This window comes from Perognathus longimembris, chromosome 14 (genome assembly GCF_023159225.1).
Source record: "Perognathus longimembris pacificus isolate PPM17 chromosome 14, ASM2315922v1, whole genome shotgun sequence".
NCBI lineage: Eukaryota > Metazoa > Chordata > Mammalia > Rodentia > Heteromyidae > Perognathus > Perognathus longimembris.
In genome coordinates, this window is record NC_063174.1 from 33749724 (window position 1) to 33774211 (window position 24488).

A 24488-nucleotide genomic window follows, 5' to 3' on the forward strand; every position below is an offset into this window, starting at 1 on the left:
AAACTTTCTCCCAAGTCGTCTGATTGTCCTCTGGTAAAGGGGGGGCTGGGTGCGGGCGGTTGGAGACTCTTTACCTTCTCTTGGCTCACCCTGTTGGGGTGCGCCCCGCGCCTCTCCCGCTGGCCAGGAGAGCACTGGGGCCAAGGACCCCGACAGCCAGGGACAGTGCTCAGGCCCTAAGTTTAAGCCCCAGGACTGGCAAAAAAAAAAAGAAAAAAGAAAAAGAAAAGAAAGGAGATGTATCTCTTGGCTGGCAGAAGCTGGAATCTACATCTGCCAATATCTCAAGACATGGAAGGGTGAGGTATGGTGCGGGGGTGCACACTGAGCAAGCTGGTGGTGGTGTCCATTGGCCCTGACCCCTTGAACATCACTTGAAACAGATGTGATAATAAACCAGCATGTTGCCACTATTAAACCAGGAGGAATCCAAAACCAGAATGTCCTTCTCTGCCTTGAGGGCCAGAAGATCAGTTCAAGAAAGGTAGGTACCCACTGGCATTAGATCCAGGTGCACCACCACAATACCTTCCCTAACTTCACAGTTGTCAGCATGAAAAACAACAACAACGAAAAAAAACCTTTCAGGTTTTTGTGTCTGTTCTCACTTGATGGATGCTACTTCAATGCCTTTTCTTCTGACTAGGCATCTCTTGAAGTCTCTGAGTATTGAGTTGTCAGGTAGCAGAGGACCTACTGCAGGAATATGAAGGGGGAGATGTATGTCCAAAGGCAATGACAAGGGGCCACACTCAGCCTCTGAGCGTGGCTCTTTGTGTTTTTGTCCTGCTACACATGATCAATGTATCAGGCAACAGAAGCATCTGAACCCACAGCATAGCCTCTTCATAGACAACTGTCTGCATGTCATCCTGAGTTCCACTGCTTGCCTCCAGGATGGGCCTCATCTTCCGTTCTATGAGGCAAATAGTGAGCCAGTGCCCCCCTCCCCAACCCACTGTTCCCTCTAGAGGACTATTTCCTCTGCATCATTAACCTTCACACTGGATGTTCATGCGATACACTTTGAGGTGTGATAAAGGGTCCTGTCACAACCAAGGGCTGTTCTTCTGCAAAAACATCCTGTTCATCCTGTTCATCCTGTTGCTGGAGTGCCAGGCCATCTATGCCTTCCAGGTGACCCCTGAAAGCCCTTTCACTGACTTGTGGAGCACTGGCCACATTATGCCACTTGGACTTTGAGGATGACTTACTTTAGGTGAAGGGGGTTTCCTCTCCAGTGCCACCAGAAAGTCAGACAGGCATGGACGATCTTCCTTAGGGATCCATTCGGCAGCTTCCTAAAATACTGGCTGCTGATATACATGTGGCTGTGGGAAGAACACAGCACAATGTCCCCACAAGAGCTTCTTTCAGTACTTAGACTGCAACAGCTGTGCACATGGAAATGCAGCTTCAGGTTGAAAACCATCTGCTTCTCAGGTATATCAGTGAGGACATGGTGGCTCTGTGTATCACAGATCCACCCCACATATCTTTCTTTGTGGTGTACAATATGGTGATAATTATGCTGGTTGCTGCACTTGAGAATGCATCAGATGAGCTTCAGGAGGTCATTGAGAATTTCTGTGACCTCTTCCATAATGCTCTACTGCACAGCAGTGTCCAGTTTCCCTGATCATCTTCTAGCAACAACTAGTTCAAAGATACAAGTATAGCCAGGCACTGGTGGTTCATATCTGTAATACTAGCTCCTCAGAAGGCTGAGATCTGAGGACTGCAGTTTGGAGGCAGCATGGGAAGGAAAGTCCATGAGACTTCTATGTCCAATTAACCACCAAGAAGCAAGAAATGGAGATGTGGCTCAAGCAGTAGAATATTATTAACCTTGAGCAAAAAAGCTCAAGGACAGTACCCAGGCCCTGAGTTCAAGCAAGAGTGGCATGCACACACACACACACACACACACACACACACACACACGAGACATAGCCATATGGAGAGCAGATAGAGGCAGTTGAGTGCTGCTGGATTAGCTTCTGGACAGTACCCAGGCCCTGAGTTCAAGCAAGAGTGGCATGCACACACACACACACACACACACACACACACACACACGAGACATAGCCATATGGAGAGCAGATAGAGGCAGTTGAGTGCTGCTGGATTAGCTTCCCTTTAGTGTCTGGTCATACGATGACAATCAGGTGTCAGTCATGGAGTGACCCAAGACTTGTGAAGATCATCCTATCAGGTCCTATGGCTGGGATTCTGACTTGCTCAAGTTTGAGGTCTGAGCAGGCTTTACTGTGGTGCCCCCTATCCATACCGCGAGATACCTTGTTGACTTCATCTTTCCCTTTTTGAGCTTCCTCCTAGCTCTGGGAAGAAAATGAATGCAGAGTATTTCCACATCTGACACTGGCCTATAAGTGCCTTGCCATAGCTAGTTTGTCTAGCTTTCACCCTCAAGAAAAAAGTTGCTAGCTGCAATTTGTGTGGGTTCCAGACTCATGTGTCTCAGGTGGACAGACAATATTCTACCACTTAGTGTGACTTGTTTAAATATGTATGTAGGTATGTACATATTGCTGCTAGTTGATTTCAAAGTTCTCTTGCCGGGGCTGAGGATATGGCCTAGTGGGAAGAGTGCTTGCCTTTGTATACATGAGGCCCTGGGTTCAATTCCCCAGCACCACATATACAGAAAGTGGCCAGAAGTGGCACTGTGGCTCAAGTGGCAGAGTGCTAGCCTTGAGCAGAAAAAGAAGCCAGGGACAGTGCTCAGGCCCTGAGTCCAAGCTCCAGGACTGGCAAAAAAACAAAAAACAAAGTCCTCTTGCCTTTTCCCTGTGGGAATACACAGTATTACTTAAGTCCCATTCATTTTTTATTTAGGATTTTATTGTTATAAAGATCAAAGCAACATGACTTCATGCTTTCCAGGTCGCTTCTTTAGAATATAGTCTGCAGACTGAAGCAGGTACCCATGAGAATCATGTATACTATTTTCCTGGTATTCAACAAGCTGGAATATCTTTGCAAGAAAAAAATAGTAGTTCCTTGCTTAAAAATGGAGGTTTATAAAGTAATGTATGTTGTTTTTTCCCATTAAGAATAAAAGATTCAAATTGAACTCTTTGGAGTAAGAGGTGGTACTGGAATTTGAACTCAGGGCTGGGCTTGCCAGGTGGGTATTTCACCACTTAAGCCATATCCTATTTTGCTTTAGTTATTTTTTTTTCATGTCTAAAATCATACTCTTTTTAAATTGTTGTTTTAGAGGTGATATACAGCAGTTACCTTTATAGATACCAGGAGATAAGTACATTTCTTTCCTTTTGCTTAGTATCAGCTGTTCCCTCCTTCTCTCTCATTCCCTCCCTCCCATCTCTGCTCACTAGTTGCTTGGTTCACTTTCATCAATGTCCAATGCAGCTGATGGGTCCTGCTGCTGCACTTAAAAACACACTCTTAAGGTAATTAATGCAGTCCCCAAATACCTTCCTTACCCCCCCCCCAACAAACACACAGTTTTTAGTTATTTTTTTTTAACAAGCAGTCATATGTATGCCTTGTAAAAGATGAGTCCTCAATCCTCCTATTTATGCTTCCCATGTAGCTGGAGTGAATGATAGGTATGTGTTACTATATCCAGTTTTGATTGAGATGGAGTCTTAAGAAAATTTGCCGAAGGTTGGTCTCAAACCTCAATTCTGTAATCCTCCCAATCTCCGCCTCCTAAGTAGACAAAATTATAGACATGAGCTACTGCACCCAGCCTTGAATTGCACTCTTTAAGAAAAAACTTTAATATTTTTTAAATAAGCATAATTATACAAAGGGGTTTCATTGAGATGAAAATTTTAATCTTGTACCAGGGATATGGCTTAACAATTGAGTCAGCAAACACGATCATTTTAACATTTTTTTCTTAAATCCATTGTCAAAGAATATTGTATACATAACTGCAATATGTTGGGCTAGGAATGTGGCTTAGTGGTAGAGTGCTTGCCTAGCAGGCATGAAGCCCTGGGTTTGATTCCTTACTACCACACAAGCAAAAAAAGCTGGAAGTGGCGCTATGGCTCAAGAAGTAGAGTGCTAGCCTCGAGCAAAAGAAGCTCAGGGACAGTGCCCAGGCCCTGAGTTCAAGCCCCAGGACTGGCAAAAAAAAAAAAAAAAAAAAGAGGAACATAAACTGCAACATGCTGACATTTTACTATATATATCACTGTCATCAGATTTTTAAAAAGATTTACATGTGTAGGGTAGCGTCTCAGAGAAAATTCTATTAAAAGATAACCTTACAATAGTTCTTGGAAACTTTTTTACTTATGAGAAAATAGCCTTATCTAGGTGCTAATGTCATTTGTAGCCTCTGTTTTTCTCCTTCTATCATTCTGATACATTTATATTTATTCCCATTTGTATATTTACACTTGAATTTCTAGTCTTGTCTCTTAAACTTCCAAGTCTCATTTGCTGTCTCTTTCTAAATATGACTAGATTTGAATGGAGAGCCTTGAATAAATATCTCTTTGATCTTATCTTCTGTGCCCATGAATAAGGTGATTTATTTCACTTGCTCACTTTAATAACAAGATATTGGGGAGTTAAAAAGACACTTGTTAATATTTAGATTGTATCTGAACATGAAAACATTTATGCCAAAGGACATGCTTTTTGAGATCTGTAACTGTAGTGCTATTTTTTTTAATCGAATTTTATTTTCCTCATGTATGTTCTATACTAGTAATGAGGCAGAAAGCTGTATATCTCCCCCTTGTGGTTCTGGTTAGTCTCTTTCTTACATCTCCAATTTCTCCTAGTTCCAATTAAATACTGCTGAAATAATTAGTCCTCAGCATCAACTCTGGCACTGCACTACTGCTCAGTTTTTTTATGGCTCTTAACACCTGTAGAATGAAATCCAAACACCTGAAATTCCTATAGAATCTGTTTCAAAACTATATATTCTAGTTGGGTGCCAGTGGCTCACACCTATAATTCTATCTACTCAGGAGACTGAGATTTGAGAATTGTGGTTCAAATCCAGCCTAGGGATGAAAGTCTGTAAGACTCTTATCTCCAATAAATTACTCAGTAAAAGCCAGAAGTGGCGCTGTGGCTCAAATGGTAGAGTGCTACCCTTGAGCACAAAGAAGCTCAGGAACAGTGCCCAGGCCCTGAATTCAAGCCCCAAGACTAGGAAAAAACAAACAAACAAAAACCCAAAACCAAAAAAAAAAAAAAAATCCCCAACTTCAAAGCTAGAAATTCCTTTTTCTCAATGCCTCTCTTGGGAGTAGTCTCCACATTTTGGGCTTGTACAGGCAATTTTCCAGTGATTAATTATGTGTATGTGTGCTCATTTCATGTCTCATGCAGTTTTGCAAGAATCTGGAGAGTAAGTATAATGTCTTCTCATGTTCCCGTCACCTTACAGTTTCTTGCACACATCAAACACAATAAATATCAAATCTGGCTGTGGTGGTAAATGCCTATAATACCAACTATTTGGAGTTGTTAGAGGCCAGCTCAGGAAAAAAGTTAAAACCTATCTCAACAAACAAGGCAGGCATGGTAGTGCACACATCTGTATGCTACACAGGAGACATAGGTAGAAAACTTGATGTACCAGGTTGGCAAAAAGCACAAGACTCTATCTGAAAAACTACTAAGAAAAAAACGGCTGTGGTCTCAAGTAGTAAAGTTTCTGCCTAGTAAGAATGGAGCCCTGAATCTAAACTCCATGCTCTCCCTCCCTCCCTCCCCCCCTCCATATATATCATGATATAGATAGATAGATAGATAGATTGATAGGTATTGGTAGATATTATAGATATAGGTAGAAAGCTACAAGAGATATAAAATTTAGTAAAATTAGAAGTTGTCCTTAGATTGTAAAAACAAAGAACTTAAAGGTGGATTGAGAGAGGGAATTGTATAGAAAAGCCCTGCCCAGCACAAAGGTACATGTGTAATGTTATATCTTCTAGTAACCACATTTTTAAAAGGTGAAAATTGTAATAATACATTTTATTTAACCTAATGTATTAATATTATTTCAACACATAATTGTATAAACTATTGAGAGCTTTCATTCTTCTTCCATATTGTTTTCCATACAGCACATCTCAGTTCAAACGTCCACAATTAAAATGCATTATAACTGTGTGCCTAGTCTGTTGGGTTAGAAAGAAGTTGCCTTGCACAGTTGTCCTGACTGATTACAAAATGGCTCTGTCACCATAGACAAACTTTTAACCATTTCCTTTCTCTTATTTCTTTGTCTTAAGAGAGGAGACATACTTCTTTGCCAATCTTATAAAGTTTGTCATTGCAAAAAAATTAGAACCTGAAGTAGATACTTGGAAAGGTTGAAAATGTCATGCAAATAGAGATGTTACAATTCTTCTAAGAATAAAGTAAACCTGGTGACGTTAGTTTTGAGCATTGTTTCTTAGCACACTTGTGATTTTCAGTCATTACCAGATGTTAAGATATAAAAGGTTATGCCAGTGCTCCACTGGAGATATATTTCCGTATTAGAAAACCCAATTAAACCAGCTTGTTACAAAAATGATTACTAATCTTTTTAAAAATAGACTCTGGAGCCGTATTCAGGTTAATTATGTCATTGTGAATAATAAGATGCTTTTAATACAGAAGGAAAGAGCCATGGTGCCATCATAAGCATTTTTGAGATCCAAAGGATCAGGAAATAAGGCAAGGATAATTTGACCTGTCCTATTTACGTCACCACTGCGGTACTTGTGTGACACGACGAAAGACAGAAACACATTTCCCTTCTGTATATACTCCAGAGGATTTCAGATGGTCATTTAATAGTAACATTTTTACATGTTCTTTCCAGGAGATTCTTTGCAGAGATCCAAGTGCCTCTCCTATCTATTGAGCTGTTTATCCATCCGCCCAGTTTTTATTTCTTATCACTCTTCCTCCTTTAAGAAATGGCACAGCAAGTTACTTGAAGTATTTTCGTTTCAGTTTCCATACAGAGTAAGTTGAGGCATGGAGAAACAACAACATCCTTTCCAGTGTATTGTGATCGGCCTGTCAGTGTACGCTCAGGAAGACATCTATTTAATACTGCATTTAGCCCAGGTCTCATCCCCTGCTCTCCCTCCCCAACCCCCCACCTCCCCTGCCCGACCCTCCCCGCCTCTCTCCGTTCCCACACATCTGCTAGTCCTGGGACCTTTTCCCTCTTTCTCCTGCGGTAAGACCTTGCCCATCACTTGATGCTCAGGAGATCACGGTGCGCCCACCCCTAGCAACAGTTGCTAGAGGCGGAGACATTCAAAACTATTCCTGGTGCCAAGTATCCAAGTGCGCATGCGGTAAAGCAAAGTCTCGGCTCTCTCGAGATTTCGCCTACCCGGAAGCTCTGGAGGACGGTTCCCGGTAAACGGCGTCGCCATGTGTGGGGACTGTGTGGAGAAGGAATATCCCAACCGGGTGAGCAAGTGGGCACCTAGAACTCTCGTTCTAGGGCCATAGCCGGCCCTTGAGACTCCTCACACCACCGCCGGCCTTCCCAGAGCCGCACGGCCCCTTCCGATGACCCGGTAGCTGTATTCAGACACGGGTCACCGGGGACGGCCGGCGGGACCGCCTGGGGCGCTCGGGCCCCCGAGTCCCCGCCCTCGCGACTGACGTCAGCCGTCACTCAAGTTCTCTTGAGCTAGTGGGGACAGCCGTGGAGAAAGCTCACCACTGTGATATTACCACCACCCAGGTGGACAGTAATCTTATTCTCCCCGACCCTCAGAGTCATCCTCCAACCCTATTTGTTTACGCTAGATTCTCTTACTCAATTTTAGAGCTAGAACTACATCTGAGGTCGTCTGTTCTGACCTCGTTTTTTGAAGATGATGAAACTAATATCCAGAGAGGGAAAAATCACTTGCCCAAGTTCATATTCTAGATTAACCAGGATTCAGATTTCCAGGTCATTACTTTTTTTTTTTAATCTATACTTCTAAGGCCTAGTAGGTTTCCAGGCTTGTCTTTTCTCCTTCATTCATTGTACACCTAACTTGTGTGTATAGATTATGTAACTTAACAAGGAGAGTATGTGGTTAACAGAAATGAAAAATAGGACTGATTATAAATGCTATTTAAGTTTAGAGAAAAGGCAGAGTGATAGGGAAGTAGAACTACCATGTTTTTCCTCCGGAGAAAGCTGGGATTGGGTTGGGACTTGAAGGATATCTGATTAAGGTAGAAAAGAGGGAAAGTAAGTTAGAGGCTGGGGAAAAGAAGAACAAGCAATTCTCATTATGATAAAAATCTGCTCCTGGAGGGCTGGGGATATGGCCTAGTGGCAAGAGTGCCTGCCTCGGATACAGGAGGCCCTAGGTTCGATTCCCCAGCACCACATATACAGAAAACGGCCAGAAGCGGCGCTGTGGCTCAAGTGGCAGAGTGCTAAGCGGGAAGAAGCCAGGGACAGTGCTCAGGCCCTGAGTCCAAGCCCCAGGACTGGCAAAAAAAAAAAAAAAATCTGCTCCTGGAGGGGTATGTAAGCATGTCCATAAGCTACTTGGGATGTTGAGGCAGAAGGATAGTGAGTTTGAGGCCAGTCTAGGCAAAGTTAGTGAGACCCTATCTCAAAAAGATAATACAACTGAGAAGGGCTATGAACATAGAGCAAGTGGTAGAGCATTTACCTAGCAAATGAAAGACCTGGGATAGGGGTTAGAGGAGAATATTCATAAGGACATCATTTGAAAGTGTCACCAGAGAGCACAACTGTCTACCTCTGTCCTTAAATCCAACAAGGAAAGAAAAACATAGTGAAAGTGATAGGAAAGTTTATAGGAATGTTTCACATTGGCCACTCACCCCTATACATCCAGTAGAAACATGATGAAGGACAGAGATAGGATATTTACTATGTGGGAAGGGCAGGCCACAGGAAGAAGACAATTCATTACCTCTTCAGCCATGTTTTGGGTACAGAGGAAATGGGTAGAGGAAGAATTAGAGGCAGAGGGCAAAAGTATGCATTAAGAGTCCCAGTTGCAGGTGAACTAGTTGACGATTATCTCAGTTCTGCCTCTCCCAAGTTCCAGAGAACTTCCCACTGGTCACTTGAGGGGATGAGATGATTCCCCTTGCTCCAGGGTGAAGCCTCATCATTATGGGTAATTGTCTTCATTTGTAAGTGATCTGTCTTGTAAGGCTCTGCTGTGCCTTAAGTGTCATTTCAGTCCTTGTTATACAGATATTATTGATCAGTCCTGTCTTTGCTGGAATCTAGGGTAATTGCAAAGTGACTGTAGAAAGAATGGCTTACATCAAGACCAATGTAAAAAACTGAGGTAGAGATGCCAGGTTTTTCTTCTGTTTTTTCAGCTAATTTGTAGGTTCAAGTAAGAATGCAGTTCTTTTCAGCAAAAACAGTTTTGTATCTGTTAAAAAATACATTTTCAGTAAACTGAAAGAAGGTTGCCTTGAGAATAAGGGTAGTATTAGCATTAGATTTTGGGGTACTTTGGAGTATTTACTGACTGTCCATGAGAAATTTCAATCTCTAGATACAGCCTATAGGACTTAAGATTAACTATGAGTCAGGAAGTTTTAGTTATAGCAGTGTTTTCTTTTAGAGCCCTATGATCTCTTCTGTGATTACTATTTGTATCTCTAGGGAACATTTTTTCCCTTAAGAACTGGAGGCCCCGCACCAGGCACAATGATGGCTCATGCTACTCAGGAGGCTGAGATCTGAGGACCTAGGTTTGAAGCCTGCCTGGGCAGAAAAGTCCCCAATAAACTCTAATCTCCAATTAACTACTCAAACGCCAGGAGTGTAGCTGTGGCTCAAAGTGGTAGAGTGCTAGCCTTGAGCAAAAGAGCTCAGGGACAGCGCCCAGGCTCTGAGTTCAAGTCCCACAACCAACAAAAAGCAACAAACAAAACTGGAAGCCTTAAAGAATTTCCATTGTAGGTGTTCTTTGCATATCCCCGTCATTCACGGCTAACTGCTACTTAAAGAGTATTAATACTGGAAAAGTTAACTATCATATACATCCACAGAAAGGAACATCTTAGAAGAATAGTGATAAAACTAAAGAAAAGCAAGCAGTTGTTGTAAGTCATGATACTGATTACTACTAAAGGATTGGATTCCATCAAGAGTGGTCAAATGAGAGGAAGGCTTTCTTGACTTGGCTGGTGGTTTTAGAAACATTTGTATGACATAATGGCCATGGCACATTGCATGACAGAAGAAAAGTTCTTAGAGGATATTAAACAAGGTTGAACTTGTAATTGGAGTGAGTTAAAAGAATAGAAGTCACATTGAGAAATCTAGACTTTATGTTCTATAAGCTATAGGCAGTCATCCAAAAATTAGGAATAGAAAAATGACACTGAAATCTGTTGTTAGGAAAAATGAGTCTTGGCCAGAAGTTAGGATGATGGGACAGAGGGATTGTGAAGGAATGTCCCATAGCATGACAGTGATACAGGCATGTGGCAATGAAGGCCTGATTTCAAAGAAGGGATGACTTGATTGATTTAATGTAAGAGAGAAGAAAGGAAAAGCTGTAGATGGTCTAGAGTTTTCAGTGTAGGTAAGTGGAAGTTTCAAGTATCATTACAGAAATTGGAGGGGAAAATGGTCAAATTGTTTATATCAGGCATCATTTGAGATTGAAAATGTAACAACTGCTCTTGTGGTATGAAATTCAGATAGTCAAATTAGCCAAATAAAGGGTTCAAAATTTAAAAAAAAGTCTTATCTGAAGAAAAGAATGTAGGGAATGAAAGACTATATGACAAAGAATAAATTAACTATCCAGCCTGGGCTACATAATGAGTTTGCAGCAGGACTGAACTATAGTGACATGCTGTCTCAATCCTCACCATCCAGAAATTCACTAGGAAATGAAAATTTAAATGAAGAAAAGTATTTGAGGTGATTGGAAAACCAGGGAAATGCCTTTCTAAAGCATTTTGCTTGCTTTTATCTGTTCTGTTAGAAGGAAGAACTATTATTACTTTTGCATTTTGAAGGGCTTATTTAGAAATAACTAGTGGGTGGATATTATGAGTTTGTGGACTTTGAGTCCAAATAAGGAACTTTTGAACAGATGTTCAAAGATGGGATGCGATCCTCTTAAAGGGAACTGAGCTCCCGTCCTGTTGTTCCATAGATAATATGTGGAATCTCATGATTAATTTCCAGATTTGATTGGGAATTTTTCCCTCAATTAACTGAGATTCTTTGAAATCTTACGTATTTTTAAAAACAGTAAAAGTAGAAGCCAAGCCAGGCACCATTGGCTAACACCTATAAGCCTAGCTACTCAGGAGGCTGAGATTACAGGATTAAAGTTGAAACCACAGGCAGAAAAATCCACAGAATAGCAAAAAAGCTAGGCTTGGAGACATGGCGTAAGTGGTAGGGTATCAACTGGGAGCAGTAAATCTGAACAAAAGCACAAAGCTCTGATTTCAAGCCCCAGTACCAAGACACACACACACACACACACACACACACACACACACACACACGCCTGCCACTTTTGCACAAGCCACAGAGCTTGGCAAAGTACAGGGTAAGAAAATGTGGCAGCATGAGGGCTGGGAATGTGTCTTTGTGGTAGAGTGCTTGCCTAGCATACATAAAGCCCTGGGTTCGATTCCTCAGTACCACATAAACAGAAAAAGCCTGATGTGGCACTGTGGCTCAAGTGGTAGAGTGCTAGCCTTGAGCGCGGAGAGGCTCAGGGACAGAGCCCAGGCACCTAGTGCAAGCCCTGGGACCCTCAAAAAAAAAAAAAAAAAAAAAGCCCTGTGGATATTGTATATAGGTTTATCAGAACTAGGGAAGGGAAGAGAAGGGGATCATCAAAATGGAGAGGCAAAGGGTAAAAAGTGAGCCAATGCAACAGCATTTCTTACAAGAAAATATGGTGTAAACCAACTGTACAACCTGAGTGGAGGAGGGAATTTGGGAGGGGGTAAGGTGGGAAAAAAAATGAGATAGGAAGTAACAAGTTTGATAAGTAATATACTCACTGCCTTATTATGAAACTGTAACCCCTCTGTATATTACTTTGACAGTAAATAAATCAATAAAAGTGGCAGGAAATATGGTTTGTCAATTCATAAAATTAACAGAAAAAGTAGCTTGTTGGGAAGCTCTACATGCACAATAAGTAATATTTAATTATTTATCTTTGTTATATAACATGTCTACATCTTTATAGTGGATGTTTTTCACAGACTAGAAATATACAGTACTGAAGTCTGGCCTACTTTGTAATGTTACACTGAGAACTTTAACTCAAATGTGAATCTAGTTAGAAATGACTCTGACTGATGTTTTGAACCCAGGTTTTTGTTGTTGTTCAGTTATAAATGAAAGCAACTTTTTCAGTCAGAAATCATTTGGTAAACCCCTTAGAACTAGAGCTATATTGTGTTTTCTAAAATACCAGGCCAAAATTGTAATAAAACATTTTCAAGTCAACCTAGAATGAATCTTCTGTTTTCTGTATTTTGTTTTAGCTTGAAACACAGTAGTTATGCAACAATAATATAAAAGTAAATCATTGATTTGGATTAATCACATTGAAAATTACTGTGAATGATGGTGGTTAAATTAAAAATCACATTTTTATGTACCTTATTTAAAACTAAGCTACCAGAGGTCATTTACTTACTAGGTGAAATTAAATTTTAGTTGGATTTATATTACCAAAACATTTCTATATGGGTAGGTGCTTACACACCTGTTTGTATTTCTTACAGATCTTCAACTAGGATTTATCTGAATCACCTTTTCTAAGACTACTTAACATGTTAAGCTTTTTTCCCCCTTGAAACACAAGGTTTACTATCTTGGGAAGATTCCAGATATTATGATATGCTTCATTTAATATTATTGGGTATTATCTGTTTCCTAATTTTTCCTTTTTAGGTATTACTAAGGTTCTATTATTATTTCTAATATCTACTCATATTTAGTTCTGTCCTTTAAACACAATTATATTCCTCAGATTTACAGACTTACCCTGTACTTTAGTTTTATTTATCTTGAATCACATTTCTTTATGGAAGCTACTAATTTAAAAAATTACTTGGTATAGCTTTCAAGCAAGTAAATCCCTCCCCCCCTTTTTTGGGGCCAGTCATGGGGCTTGAACTTAGGGCCTGGGCACTGTCCTTGACCTTTTTCACTCAAGGCGAGCACTCTGCCACTTTGACCACAGCACATTTCCAGTTTCCTGGTGGTTAATTGGAGATAAGAGTCTCATGGACTTTCTTGTCCTGGCTGGCTTCAAACAGTGACCCTCAGATCTTAGCCTCCTGAGTAGCTAGGATTACAGGCATGATCCTGACTGTAAATTCCCTTTTTGAAAAAAAACTTTGGTTTTCTCCTTTAGAGATCCTTAAGTCTATCATTTTTTACTAAAGATTTCAAAATAAAAGAAAATTAAATTCCTATTTTTAACATTTTAGGGTAACACTTGTCTGGAGAATGGATCTTTTCTACTGAACTTTACAGGATGTGCAATATGCAGTAAGCGGGATTTTATGCTGATTACTAACAAATCCCTGAAAGAGGAGGATGGAGAAGAAATAATTACCTATGATCGTAAGTGGAGGTTTTTTTTTTTTTTTTTTTGGCCAGTCCTGGGCCTTGAACTCAGGGCCTGAGCACTGTCCCTGGCTTCCTTTTGCTCAAGGCTAGCACTCTGCCACTTGAGCCACAGCACTACTTCTGGCCATTTTCTGTATATGTGGTGCTGGGGAATCGAACCCAGGGCCTCATGTATACAAAGGCAAGCACTCTTGCCACTAGGCCATATCCCCAGCCCCCTAAGTTGAGTTTTTTTAAATGCAAATCTGTTAGCACTTGACTAGCCTTCCAAAGTTGACATATTGTGTATATGCATGTTTTCTGTGGCCTCTTTCAATACTATATTGCAACACAATTACTGGTTAGTTTTTAAGAAGAAAATATTGTTCATACCTTATTCATTTACTATTTCCAGATATTCTACATAAAAGACTGTGTGTGTGTGTGTGTGTGTGTGTGTGTGTGTGTGTGTGTGTGTGTGTGCGCGCGTGCGTGCGTGTGCTGGTCCTGGGCTTGAACTCAGGGCCATTTACTATTTCCAGATATTCTACATAAAAGACTGTGTGTGTGTGTGTGTGTGTGTGTGTGCTGGTCCTGGGCTTGAACTCAGGGCCTAGGTGTTATCCCTGAGCTTTTTTACTCAGGACTAGTGCTCTACCATTTGAGCCATAGTTTTACTTCTGGCTCTTTGGTGGTTAATTGGAGATAAGAGTCTCAAAGACTTTCTTGCCTTTACTGACTTCCAACAGCGATCCTCAGATCTCAGCTTTATGAGTAATAAGGATTACTTTTGCGGTTAAGTGAGGTTTGTTGTTCAGGCACCAAATTCTTTTTTAGAGAACTTTGTAAATCCTTCATACCACCTTAAGCAAAATAGAGTCATCCATGAGTATTTTCCTTCTTCCTGTAGAATAAGTCAGTGGTGGCCTCCAATGGCTATTGAAGTGTTAAAGAATACTTGGCCATATCTAAATGAAACTGTTCACATTTACATTTCTTGTCTCCTAGTTCTTGGATATATCCCAAGTATATTTGAAGAATAAATGTATTTTGAAACTAGGGTATAAAAGACACCACGCCTGTGGAATATACTCAGTTGACAAATGTTGTATCTTTTCCTTTTTGCAGATTTGAACTCAGGGCCTTATGCTTGTTAGACTGGTGCTTTCCTACTTAAACCATACATCCCCTCTGCCTTGTTTTTACTGGTTGTATTTTAGATAGAACGTCACACTTTCTTCTCAGGCTAGTCTTAAACTGAAATACTCCTACTCTGCCTCTGGAGTAGCTAGGATTATAGGCATGAGCCACTGGAGTACCTGACTAGAATCATTTTCTTGTAAAGTGTGTGTATTCACTTCACCTAGGCAGGAGTGCATGATAGTTGATAGCAGGGCTTTGGAGTTTGACTACTTGGAGTTGAATTCTGGCTCCAACACCATCTACCTCCTAGTTGTGCTACTAACTTACTAGTATGTCTTTGTTTCCTTATTTCTGAAAATATGATAATGATAATGTTTATCTCACTGGGTTTTTAAGAACATTAAGAGACTAAATAGGTAAAAATTTAAAAGAGCACCTGGCACACAATAAATCATAGGGTTTTTTTTTTATGTTGTTGTTTTTCCTAGATCTTTTGTTACCATTAAATTTACTTTGAAAGGCTGGGAATGTAGCTCAGTGGTAGAGCATTTACCTAGCATGCTTGAGGCTTTGGGTTTGATCTCTAGCACTGAAAAAAAGAAAATTATACCCCAATATCCAGCATTTTTTTTATGATTGGTTATAATAGCAATCTACTCTCATTCTGAGAATACAAGCTTTTAAGTAGTTAGGTCCAGGTTACTTAAAAAACACATTCAAGTATCTGTCAGTTGATTACCTAAGAGAGCTTTCATTTGGAACTAATGCATGAACACTTAAGCCTTTGAGTTCAGATTCTAATTATATAACAATTGCTATGTGACAGATTGTGCATTTCTTATTAAGGTCAAAATTATAATGGATTTCTGCTATGTTAACTATCACACAGGATTCTTCTTAAGTATTATGCAGGAATAGAAATGGTGCTGTTTTAAGAAACTTTCCAAGACTTAATTACATAAGTTTCTCTTTGTTTTGGCAGATCTGTGTAACAATTGTCATCATGTCATAGCCAGGCATGAGTATACATTCAGTATCATGGATGAATTTCAGGTAAATGTATAAGTGTGAGTATGTTATGGGAAGGGGATGTAGATAATAAAAGTATCATTGAAAATCTACGTAAAAGTTTTTGTAAAGGAAGTACTAGCAACTATTAGTAAAGAAAACCATCCTTATTTTCTCTCCATACAGATTGAAAGAGAAACTTTAAATATGGGTGTATCTCTGCAAACCTGTTGTCATAAGAGACATAAGTAAAAATGTCTGCATTTAATTTTCTTTAAATAGCGTATAGTCCCATCTACTTGGGGAGTGAGAGGGTACAAAATGAGATACTATCTGAAAAATAAGCAAAAAGCCAGGGGGGGCTCTCATCTCTTTCTTCTCTTTGCCTTTCTCCTCCCATCCCCGTATGAAAAATAAGAGTTTTACAGTATAGTCTCAGCCTCCACAGTGCTTGGAACACAAGCATACGTCACCACAGCCAGCTTCTATAGGTCTTTTACCTATTTTCCTTATCTCAGCTCCCCGCAAACTGGTTTTCACTTTCATTTGACTAAGGCTACTCTAACCAAAAATGTAACCAAATCCTAGCTGTTTTGCCCTTTCTTTTCAATCTCTTAATATCTCTTCTAGATCTGATTTTGTTAACTGTTGCTTCCCTTGGAGTCCATACTTTTAATTTGTTCGAACTGTTTCTTTTTCTCTCATTTCCTTTTCTCTTGTGCTGTGATTTCCTGGATCTGGAAGAAGTCTCTGATTTGGAACCTTCTATATTCTCTCATGTAGTAAGCACACAAACTCAGTCTTTAGTAGGTATCTTCTAGATCTTCTTTAACTCTTGCCCTACCTGCTTTCCTCTCATCCTTTATTTCTTTTGCTTTTTTCTAGCTCCAGCTAACACAAGTTTACTTATTACCACATCAAGGATCTAAATCACACTAGCAGCCCCAGATGAACACTAACTACTACGGGCTTAATCTTCCTTAAAGACACTATCCTGTAGCCCTGCTAACCATAACCAGCCTTCAGGAGCATCTGCTTCTCTCTTGCTCCAAATGTGATTTGCTCACCTCACCTTTTCCACAGTAGTGTCCTAATTTGTGCTTTCTCCTTGATTTGAATTGTTCCCTTATCTACCTTGAAGCCAATGAAATCTTCGCTCTTTTTACAAAAACTTCAGTTTTCCTTCTTGCTCTTAGTTGTCCAGCTTGTACTACTTTCTCCCTCTCCTGAATTTTTTTTATACCTGTGTCAGGCCCTACATCAAGTGACTAGCCTAATGATCCCAGGAACTTTTCATGTGTATCTACTGTTACTTATTGTCCTGATTCCATTGCTCTTTGGCTCTTACCTTATCCGAGTAGTAGTGCAAGTTTTTGTTTTTTTCAAGTTTTTATTATCAAACTGATGTACAGAGAGGTTACAGTTTCATACATTAGGCATTGGATACATTTCTTGTACTGTTTGTTACCTTGTCCCTCATACCCCCCTCCCCCCTCCCCCTTACCCTTTCCCCCCCTGAGGTGTTCAGTTCACTTACACCAAACAGTTTTGCAAGTATTGCTTTTGTAGTTGTTTTTCTTTTCTTTTCTTTTTTTTTTTTTTTACCAGTAGTTCAGGTTTAAGGTATGCTTCCATAACACCATTGTTGTCTTTATTCAAAATGTCTTAGGGAAAATGTAAATGTAACTGAAAGTAGGCAGGATAGTCTATTAGTCTACACTCGTCAGTGTCATGTTACTTTATTATACTTCATCATTCTCAAAGCACCTGGGATCATTTTTTTTTTTTTTTTTGGCCAGTCCTGGGCCTTGGACTCAGGGCCTGAGCACTGTCCCTGGCTTCTTCCCGCTCAAGGCTAGCACTCTGCCACTTGAGCCACAGCGCCCCTTTTGGCCGTTTTACATATATGTGGTGCTGGGGAATCGAACCAAGAGCTTCATGTGTAGGAGGCAAGCACTCTTGCCACTAGGCCATATTCCCAGCCCACCTGGGATCATTTTTAAGTAAAGCACAAACAAAGCTCTGTAAATATTTCATCTCTAAAAGATAAGAATTCTGTTTTTAAAGACAACCATAATACCATTATTGAACAAAGTAAGATTTCCTAAGGGCATGACTAGAGGGGAAGGTGAACACAGACAGAAGTATAAAGTTTAGATAGAAAATATATTAGAAGCCAGGCACCAGTGGCTCACACCTATAATCCTAGCTACTTAGGAGGCTAAGATCGGAGGATTTGGGTTCAAAGCCAACTGGGCAGGAAAGTCCTTGAGACTCTTCTCTCCACTTAGACTCCAGAAAAGTGGGAGTGGCCCTGTGGCTCAAAGTGATAGAGCTGAAGAAGCTCAAGGACAGCACTCAGGCCCCGAGTTCAAGCCCAAAACAACAATAACCAAAAAATAAAACAAAAGAAAAAACTCACATGGATGTGTTTACCTTAGGAAATAAGAAAGGAACTATAAGATTGTTTTCCCCTCCACTGGGCCAGGGAAAAGGATGTGGGGTCATAGTTAATAGGGAGTAACAAGGAAAGGACCAAGAGACCACTGGAATAAACAAAGAATCTGTTCTTACTCTGAGTTCTTACCTATTGCACACTCACTCCAAATCTCTCCCTCTTGATCATGGTCATGTGGGGCCTTAGATGTTCCCTGTGAATGACTGGGAGGTAGTATTCCTCCCACTTGGTCATTTTGAGGGAAAGGTATGCTAATGCCACCATGCTGCCTGGGGCACTGTGTTCCTGACATTCCAAGTTAGAATTCTAAACATACTTTCTCATATAGGAATGCTATATATGGTTAGATTCCATAGCACTTGTACAATATGAACTTAAAAGATATGTGGATTTTCCTGGGAACCTAACTGTTGTGTATATAATACTGCTACTGTGGAAAACTGCTTTTGAATTCCAAACATTGACTTGTAATAAATTTTGTGTTCAGATGATCTATAAGTTTAAAGGTATAATCAGTCTCACCAATTAAAAAATCTTGCCAGATTATATCATGTGTGGGGTTCATTTCTTTGTTTGGGTTTCCCTGTAAGTTAGATTGTGAATTAGGTAAGGTCAGATTTTGTCCTTGCCTTCTTTCATGATTACTGGTGCACCTCACAAAGCACATGGACACTTAATATAAATTTGACAGAGGCTAAAGTGGTTGAAAACAGAACTGTCTGCTAATGTCACACATTTTTTTTTCCTTTGTGTGTGTGTGTATGTGCCATTCATGGAACTTGACTAGGGCCTGGGCATTCAAAGCTAGCACTCTACCACTTCAGCTACAGTTCCATTTCCAGGTTTTTGTTTTGATTTTTTTTTTTTTTTTTTTGGAGGGACTAGGGTTAATTGGAGATTGGAGTCTCACAGAGTTTCCTGCCTGGGCTGTCTTCAAACCATGATCCTCAGCTCTCACCTCCTAAGTAGCTAGGATTACAGGCATGATATACTGACTCTGAGCTTACATTTTCTCTTTTTGACTATTACTTATTTCTACATTTCCAGTGAGAGATTGTTATCCCACTAGTAATATCTGCTGGTTTAAAACAGTAGAGGTATTTGAGAGCAGTAAAAAGACATCAGAGAGGCTGGATTCTTATTTTTAATGCATGAGACTCATATTTGTTCTGTAAGTTCTAGCCTCCATGTATACCTACTGTATGTGTATGGTAGACTGAAAAATTAAATGTGTGGGGCCTGGGTATGTAGCTCAGTGGTAGACTTCCAATGTAGCACGCAGAAGGCCCTGGGTTTGATACCCAACATAATCAAATTAATTAAAATATAGTTTTTAGGAATCAGCCTTTCAGCCAAGTGCTGGTGGCTCACGCCTGTGATCCTAGCTACTCAGGAGACTGAGATCTCAGGATTATGGCTTGACACCAGCCCAGGCAGGAAAGTCTATGTGACTCATCTCCAAAATGCCAGAAAAACTGGAAGTGGAGCTGTAGCTCAAGTGGCAGAGTACTGGCCTTGACCAAAAAGAGCTCAGAGACAGTGTTCAGGCCCAGGGTTCAAGCCCCAGGAGTGACATAAAATAATATAAAAATAAATAAATAAATAAGCTAAAAAAATTAATAAGCTAAAAAAATAATAATCTTTCTACTACCACAGCTGGGTTGCCCTCCTTGAACTTGCCAGTGAGAAAGGGAACAAAGTTGTCTGTTTCTAAGACATAGCACCATTTTCTCTGTCTACCTTCGTAACCCTTTCTAGTGTTTGCCCAGACCCGAGACTCTGTCTTGATTGATTAGTTTCCAGACAACTAGAAATCTCAATATCAGGTACAGAAATACTAATAGATTTGGGCTGGGAATATGGCCTAGTGGCAAGAGTGTTTGCCCTGGGTTCAATTCCTCAGCATCACATATATAGAAAAGGCCAGAAGTGGCCCTGTGGCTCAAGTGGCAGAGTGCTAGCCTTGAGCAAAAAGAAGCCAGGGACAGTGCTCAGGCCCTGAGTCCAAGCCCCAGGACTGGCAATAAAAAAAAAAAAGAAATACTAATAGATTTAACACATTTATTTTCCTAAAGAAGACTGAACTTTTTTTTAAAGTTTAAAATATGTTTACATAGTGTATAGTGTATGGTTGTATTAAATATTCGGGAAAGTGACAAGACTTTGCCCTAAGGATTTTTGCCTAAAATAAAATCCCTCTGTCTCCATTATGGACATTTTTTAGCCCAAGACACAAACTCTTTAAATAGATGATATTTCAAGCAATTGGCTGTTTAAATATGAGGCATGATGTGTTAGTGAATTTAACACAATTACTTTTCTATACTAAATTAAAAATAGCCTTTTCAGATTGTAAATTTTATTATTTTTTCTTTCTTTCCTATTGCATATTTTTCTTCCTTCCCTTCAAAAGAGTTTAATATCCTATAAGGAAAGTACAGTTCTGTAAATAGAAATTTATCCTTAGGTTCCCACACTTAAATTGCTTTAAATAGAAGCACTAAGCTAAATATGTAGGTTTTTAAGTCCAAGAAATAACTGCACTTCTAAGATGACATTCTTATATGTAGTAAATAAAGCAACATTGTGTATTCAGTTTATATAAAGAAAAGGCTCTGGGGATATGCAGAATATGCCTAAAATATTGCTGATAATTGTTGAATAAATTGATCTAATGTACATAGAGAATATCTATGGCAGTTTGTAGAAAAGCCTTAGCCAATGAAGTTATAAAGCATGCTTTTCTGTATGCCTTGAGGTAATTATATACTTTGTCTTCTAGGAATACACCATGCTGTGTCTGTTATGTGGCAAAGCTGAAGATACTATAAGTATTCTCCCTGATGACCCTCGACAAATGACTCTGTTATTCTAAGATTCCTAGTTTTGTTGTAACCATGCTGGTTAGTTTAAAATACAGCAATACTGATGTTTTATGTAACAATGAAACTTTTTTGCATGCTTTTTTGTTTTGTTTTTACTGCTTAAACAGCAATTCTTTGAACAAAAAAGTAATGAGGATTTGTACTGTTCTAGAGCCATGCTGTTTTGTTGAAGTTTCTAGTTAACAATTATTTAGCCTGAAAGTATACCTCGGGCTCAGATCTTGATTTTCCATAGAAGGAACCCGAACTCCTTCGGAAAATGTTTGGTATAGGGCAGGAAATATGCAAGATGAGCCCAGAGAATCTATGCCACACACACATAAAAATATGACCAGGAGTATGTCAGACAAAGGAGCAACTAGAGGAGCTCCCAGAGACCACAGCTGAGCAAAAATAAATGAAGTGCTACTGGATTATGATCCAAACTATATAATAAATATGAGTCCATTCTGATTAATATGTGATTGAATGAATGAGATGAAGAGGTAAAAACAGGTCTCTCGTGAGTAAATAATTTCTTTTCTTTTCTTTTCTTTTTTTTTTTTGCCAGTCCTCTGGCTTGAAATCAGGGCCTGGGCACTGTCCCTGAGTTTCTTTTGCTCAAGACTACCACTTGAGCCACAGCTCCACTTCCAGCTTTTTTTGTTTATGTAGTACTGAGAAATGGAATGCATGCTAGGCAAGCACTCTACCATTAAGCGACATTCCCAGCCCCGGGTTAATAATTTCTATAGATACTTCTACTCATTAAGTATGAATTGTGCACATAATGACTTCCTTCTCTCCCCCAAAGAGTAGAATATGGGAAGCAGGGAGAAAAAGTAACTTTATAGTGGGAAATTTGTTCAACAGCCAGGTTATATCAAGGTTGCTTAACATCAACAATAAGGCATGTTGACAACATGTACCCTTGAAGAAAGTGGCACTTCTCCTCTGTAGTCTTCCTCCCAAAGAACCATAATCTTAGTATAATCATAAGAAAAACATACATTTCTTAGTTGAGGAAAATTCTAATTCTAATTTTGATGACCTGCTAAGGGCTTGGCAAGGTTAGGAAGAGGCTGAGAATATCAGTGACAGCACTCCAAGGAATCTCATGTCAAATAAAATATGTATTACTCAGAAAAGTTTAACTCAAAAAAGTTAAGTCAGCTGCTGTATCAGAATTAGTTGTTTTATTCCTGGAAAATGTTTTTCTTTTGGCTGTAAATCTATATCTGACCTGCTGAGGAGATGGTTTGGTGAAATGAATTCAAAAAGCAGAGAAAATTCATTACTTTAAATAGCAGCAGTAAGCCTATTATAGCTTTTGCATTGTCCATTCTTGAAGTTTGCTAGTGGTTCTAGCTTAGCAAGCTGGAAGCTCATGAATATGATCTTATATGTCCCTGCTGATTCCTATTCTGTTGCAGAACATATCATCTATTTGTTTTGGATAGATTACAAAAAGTTAAGACAGAAGATCTTATCCACATATTTCGTTTTCATACCATTGTTCTGTGCTGTGTTCCTGTATCTTCTAGAATGCTGTGTTCTAATAGAATAAAAACCTCTTAAATCTAGTCCCACTGAATCCTTATTTTCCTGTTTAAATAAAAGGTAATTAGGCAAAAAGCTTTAAGCTTCTTGATGGAAAAGAAATCACTTGTAGTTGTCATTGGAAATGTGGTCTGATTCCTCATTCTTTCTCTGTTCACTTTATGATGTACAGATCTGGTGTCTGTATAGTAGATGTCTTAAATGAAAAACTCAGCCTGCATTTGTTGTTGTATTGTTTTAGCTAGGTCTTGGCATCCCTCAGTACTAATTAATTGACATATAACCCAGCTTGGCACAACCAAATATTTTCTGTTTTATATAGATTGTTACTAAGACATATATGTTCACTGTTCTATATTTCAGTGTATCAGAAATACTGCTGGTTTCATTCTTTTGTTTTGTGGACAATTGTAGTTATTTAACTGAACTTGAAGTGTTCAGTACTAAAATGTCAGTTTGTTGATGGTAGTACAAGTCTGTATTGTGAGATACAACATTGTACCTAACTAGGTAGAAAATAAATCATGAACACATGGTGTATGTAGAATTAGCTTTGCCATAGTTATCCTGTCTGTATCTCAGTTTCTTCAAGAGAATAGTTGAAAGTAGAAAGTATCATATAAAATGACATTATTGGGTTTTTTGAAAGGTTGCACATTTTTAATGCTTTCATTATATCTGCACACCTAATGTAATTTGGTCATGTTTACTCATATACCCACACATATTACTCTCTTGTCCCTCCTCCTTCTAACTTCTTCCCAAACAATCTCCCTTTTATTTTCATGTTTTTTTTGTTTGTGCCGGTAACTGGGGTTTAAACTCTGGGCCTCATGCATGCACTTGACTGCTCATAACTGACTCTACCACTTGAGCCCTGCCTACATTTCTGGCTTTTTGCTGGTTAATTGAAGATAGAGTCTTGGATTTATCTGCCTTGACTTTGATCTTCAGATCTCAACTTCCTTAGTATACTGCTAGGATTATAGTTGTGAGCTCCAGCATCTAGCTTTTTAATTTCTTCTTTTCTAATCCAGAGTTTGCATTAGAAAGAAAACATGAGTCTGGCTTATTTCATTTAACATGGTGATCTCCACTTCTACCCACTTTTCTACAAATGGAAGTTTTGTTCTTGTGACTAAAGAAAATGTATTTATATGCTACATTCTCTTCATGCATCCCTTGGTGGGCTTCTAGGATGATTTCCTAACTTGGCTGTTGTGATAGGGCTATAATAAACACTCCATGGAGTTTTAATTGTAAAGGAAAGCAATTTGAGGTATGCAGTGCTCTCTGCAGGGCTTTCTCAATGGCCTTTTTTGTTCCGTTTGTGTATTATGAGTAGCTAGTTGCTATTTTCCTAATGCTTGCGATTCAGAATTTTAGGTCAGAAAGTGTCGGGGCCTCTGAGGACCCCTTCCCCCCATCTCCCAGAGAAATGCCTGAACCTCAAATTATGAAACAAACTCCGCCCTACCCCTCATACCAGCAGAAGGAGTAAGGCGTGCCCTTACCGGACTGCTCTAAGCTGAAGTGGGATGCCAAAATCCCTTCCTCGGCCCCCGATAATGTGTCAGGAGCCGAAGGACAAAGATGTCGGGGAGACGTTTGGATGTTTGAATGGGTCTCAAAGGATTTAATTGGGGGGGGGGGGGTTATATAGCGGTAATGGCGGGAAAGAAGGGGGACTGGCCAAAGGGCCACTCATAGGCTAAAGACCATGTCCATCAGGTGATGTCATGAAACTTCCTTTGTGGGCTGGACAACCCCCATCATGGTGGCACACACGTGTCTGCCTCCCCCAGGGGCAGGGTCTTCTCTTCCTGTTGAGGCCGGAAGGTGGGAGTGGCTAGCCCCAACACTGTCCCAG

General features: G+C 39.8%; 1 protein-coding gene and 1 pseudogene across 1 annotated transcript; both read left to right on the forward strand.

Annotated features, from left to right (window-relative positions):
- The first annotated feature begins 376 nt into the window (after window positions 1–376).
- LOC125363013 lies at window positions 377–1203 on the forward strand (annotated as a pseudogene).
- A 6101-nt stretch (window positions 1204–7304) lies between these two features.
- On the forward strand, window positions 7305–21659 carry Churc1 (churchill domain containing 1). Its single transcript, XM_048362854.1, has 4 exons — window positions 7305–7446; window positions 13465–13600; window positions 15711–15781; window positions 20977–21659. The coding sequence occupies exons 1-4, from the start codon at window positions 7408–7410 to the stop codon at window positions 21067–21069; spliced, it is 339 nt and encodes a 112-aa protein (XP_048218811.1). The 5' UTR covers window positions 7305–7407; the 3' UTR covers window positions 21070–21659.
- The last annotated feature ends 2829 nt before the right edge of the window (window positions 21660–24488 follow it).

Coding starts and splice junctions, on each gene's coding strand:
- Churc1 (XM_048362854.1), top strand. CDS start 7,408: ATGTGTGGGGACTGTGTGGAGAAGGAATATCCCAACCGG. Junction 7,447..13,464: donor AGAAGGAATATCCCAACCGG/GTGAGCAAGTGG, acceptor TTAACATTTTAG/GGTAACACTTGTCTGGAGAA. Junction 13,601..15,710: donor AGAAATAATTACCTATGATC/GTAAGTGGAGGT, acceptor TTGTTTTGGCAG/ATCTGTGTAACAATTGTCAT.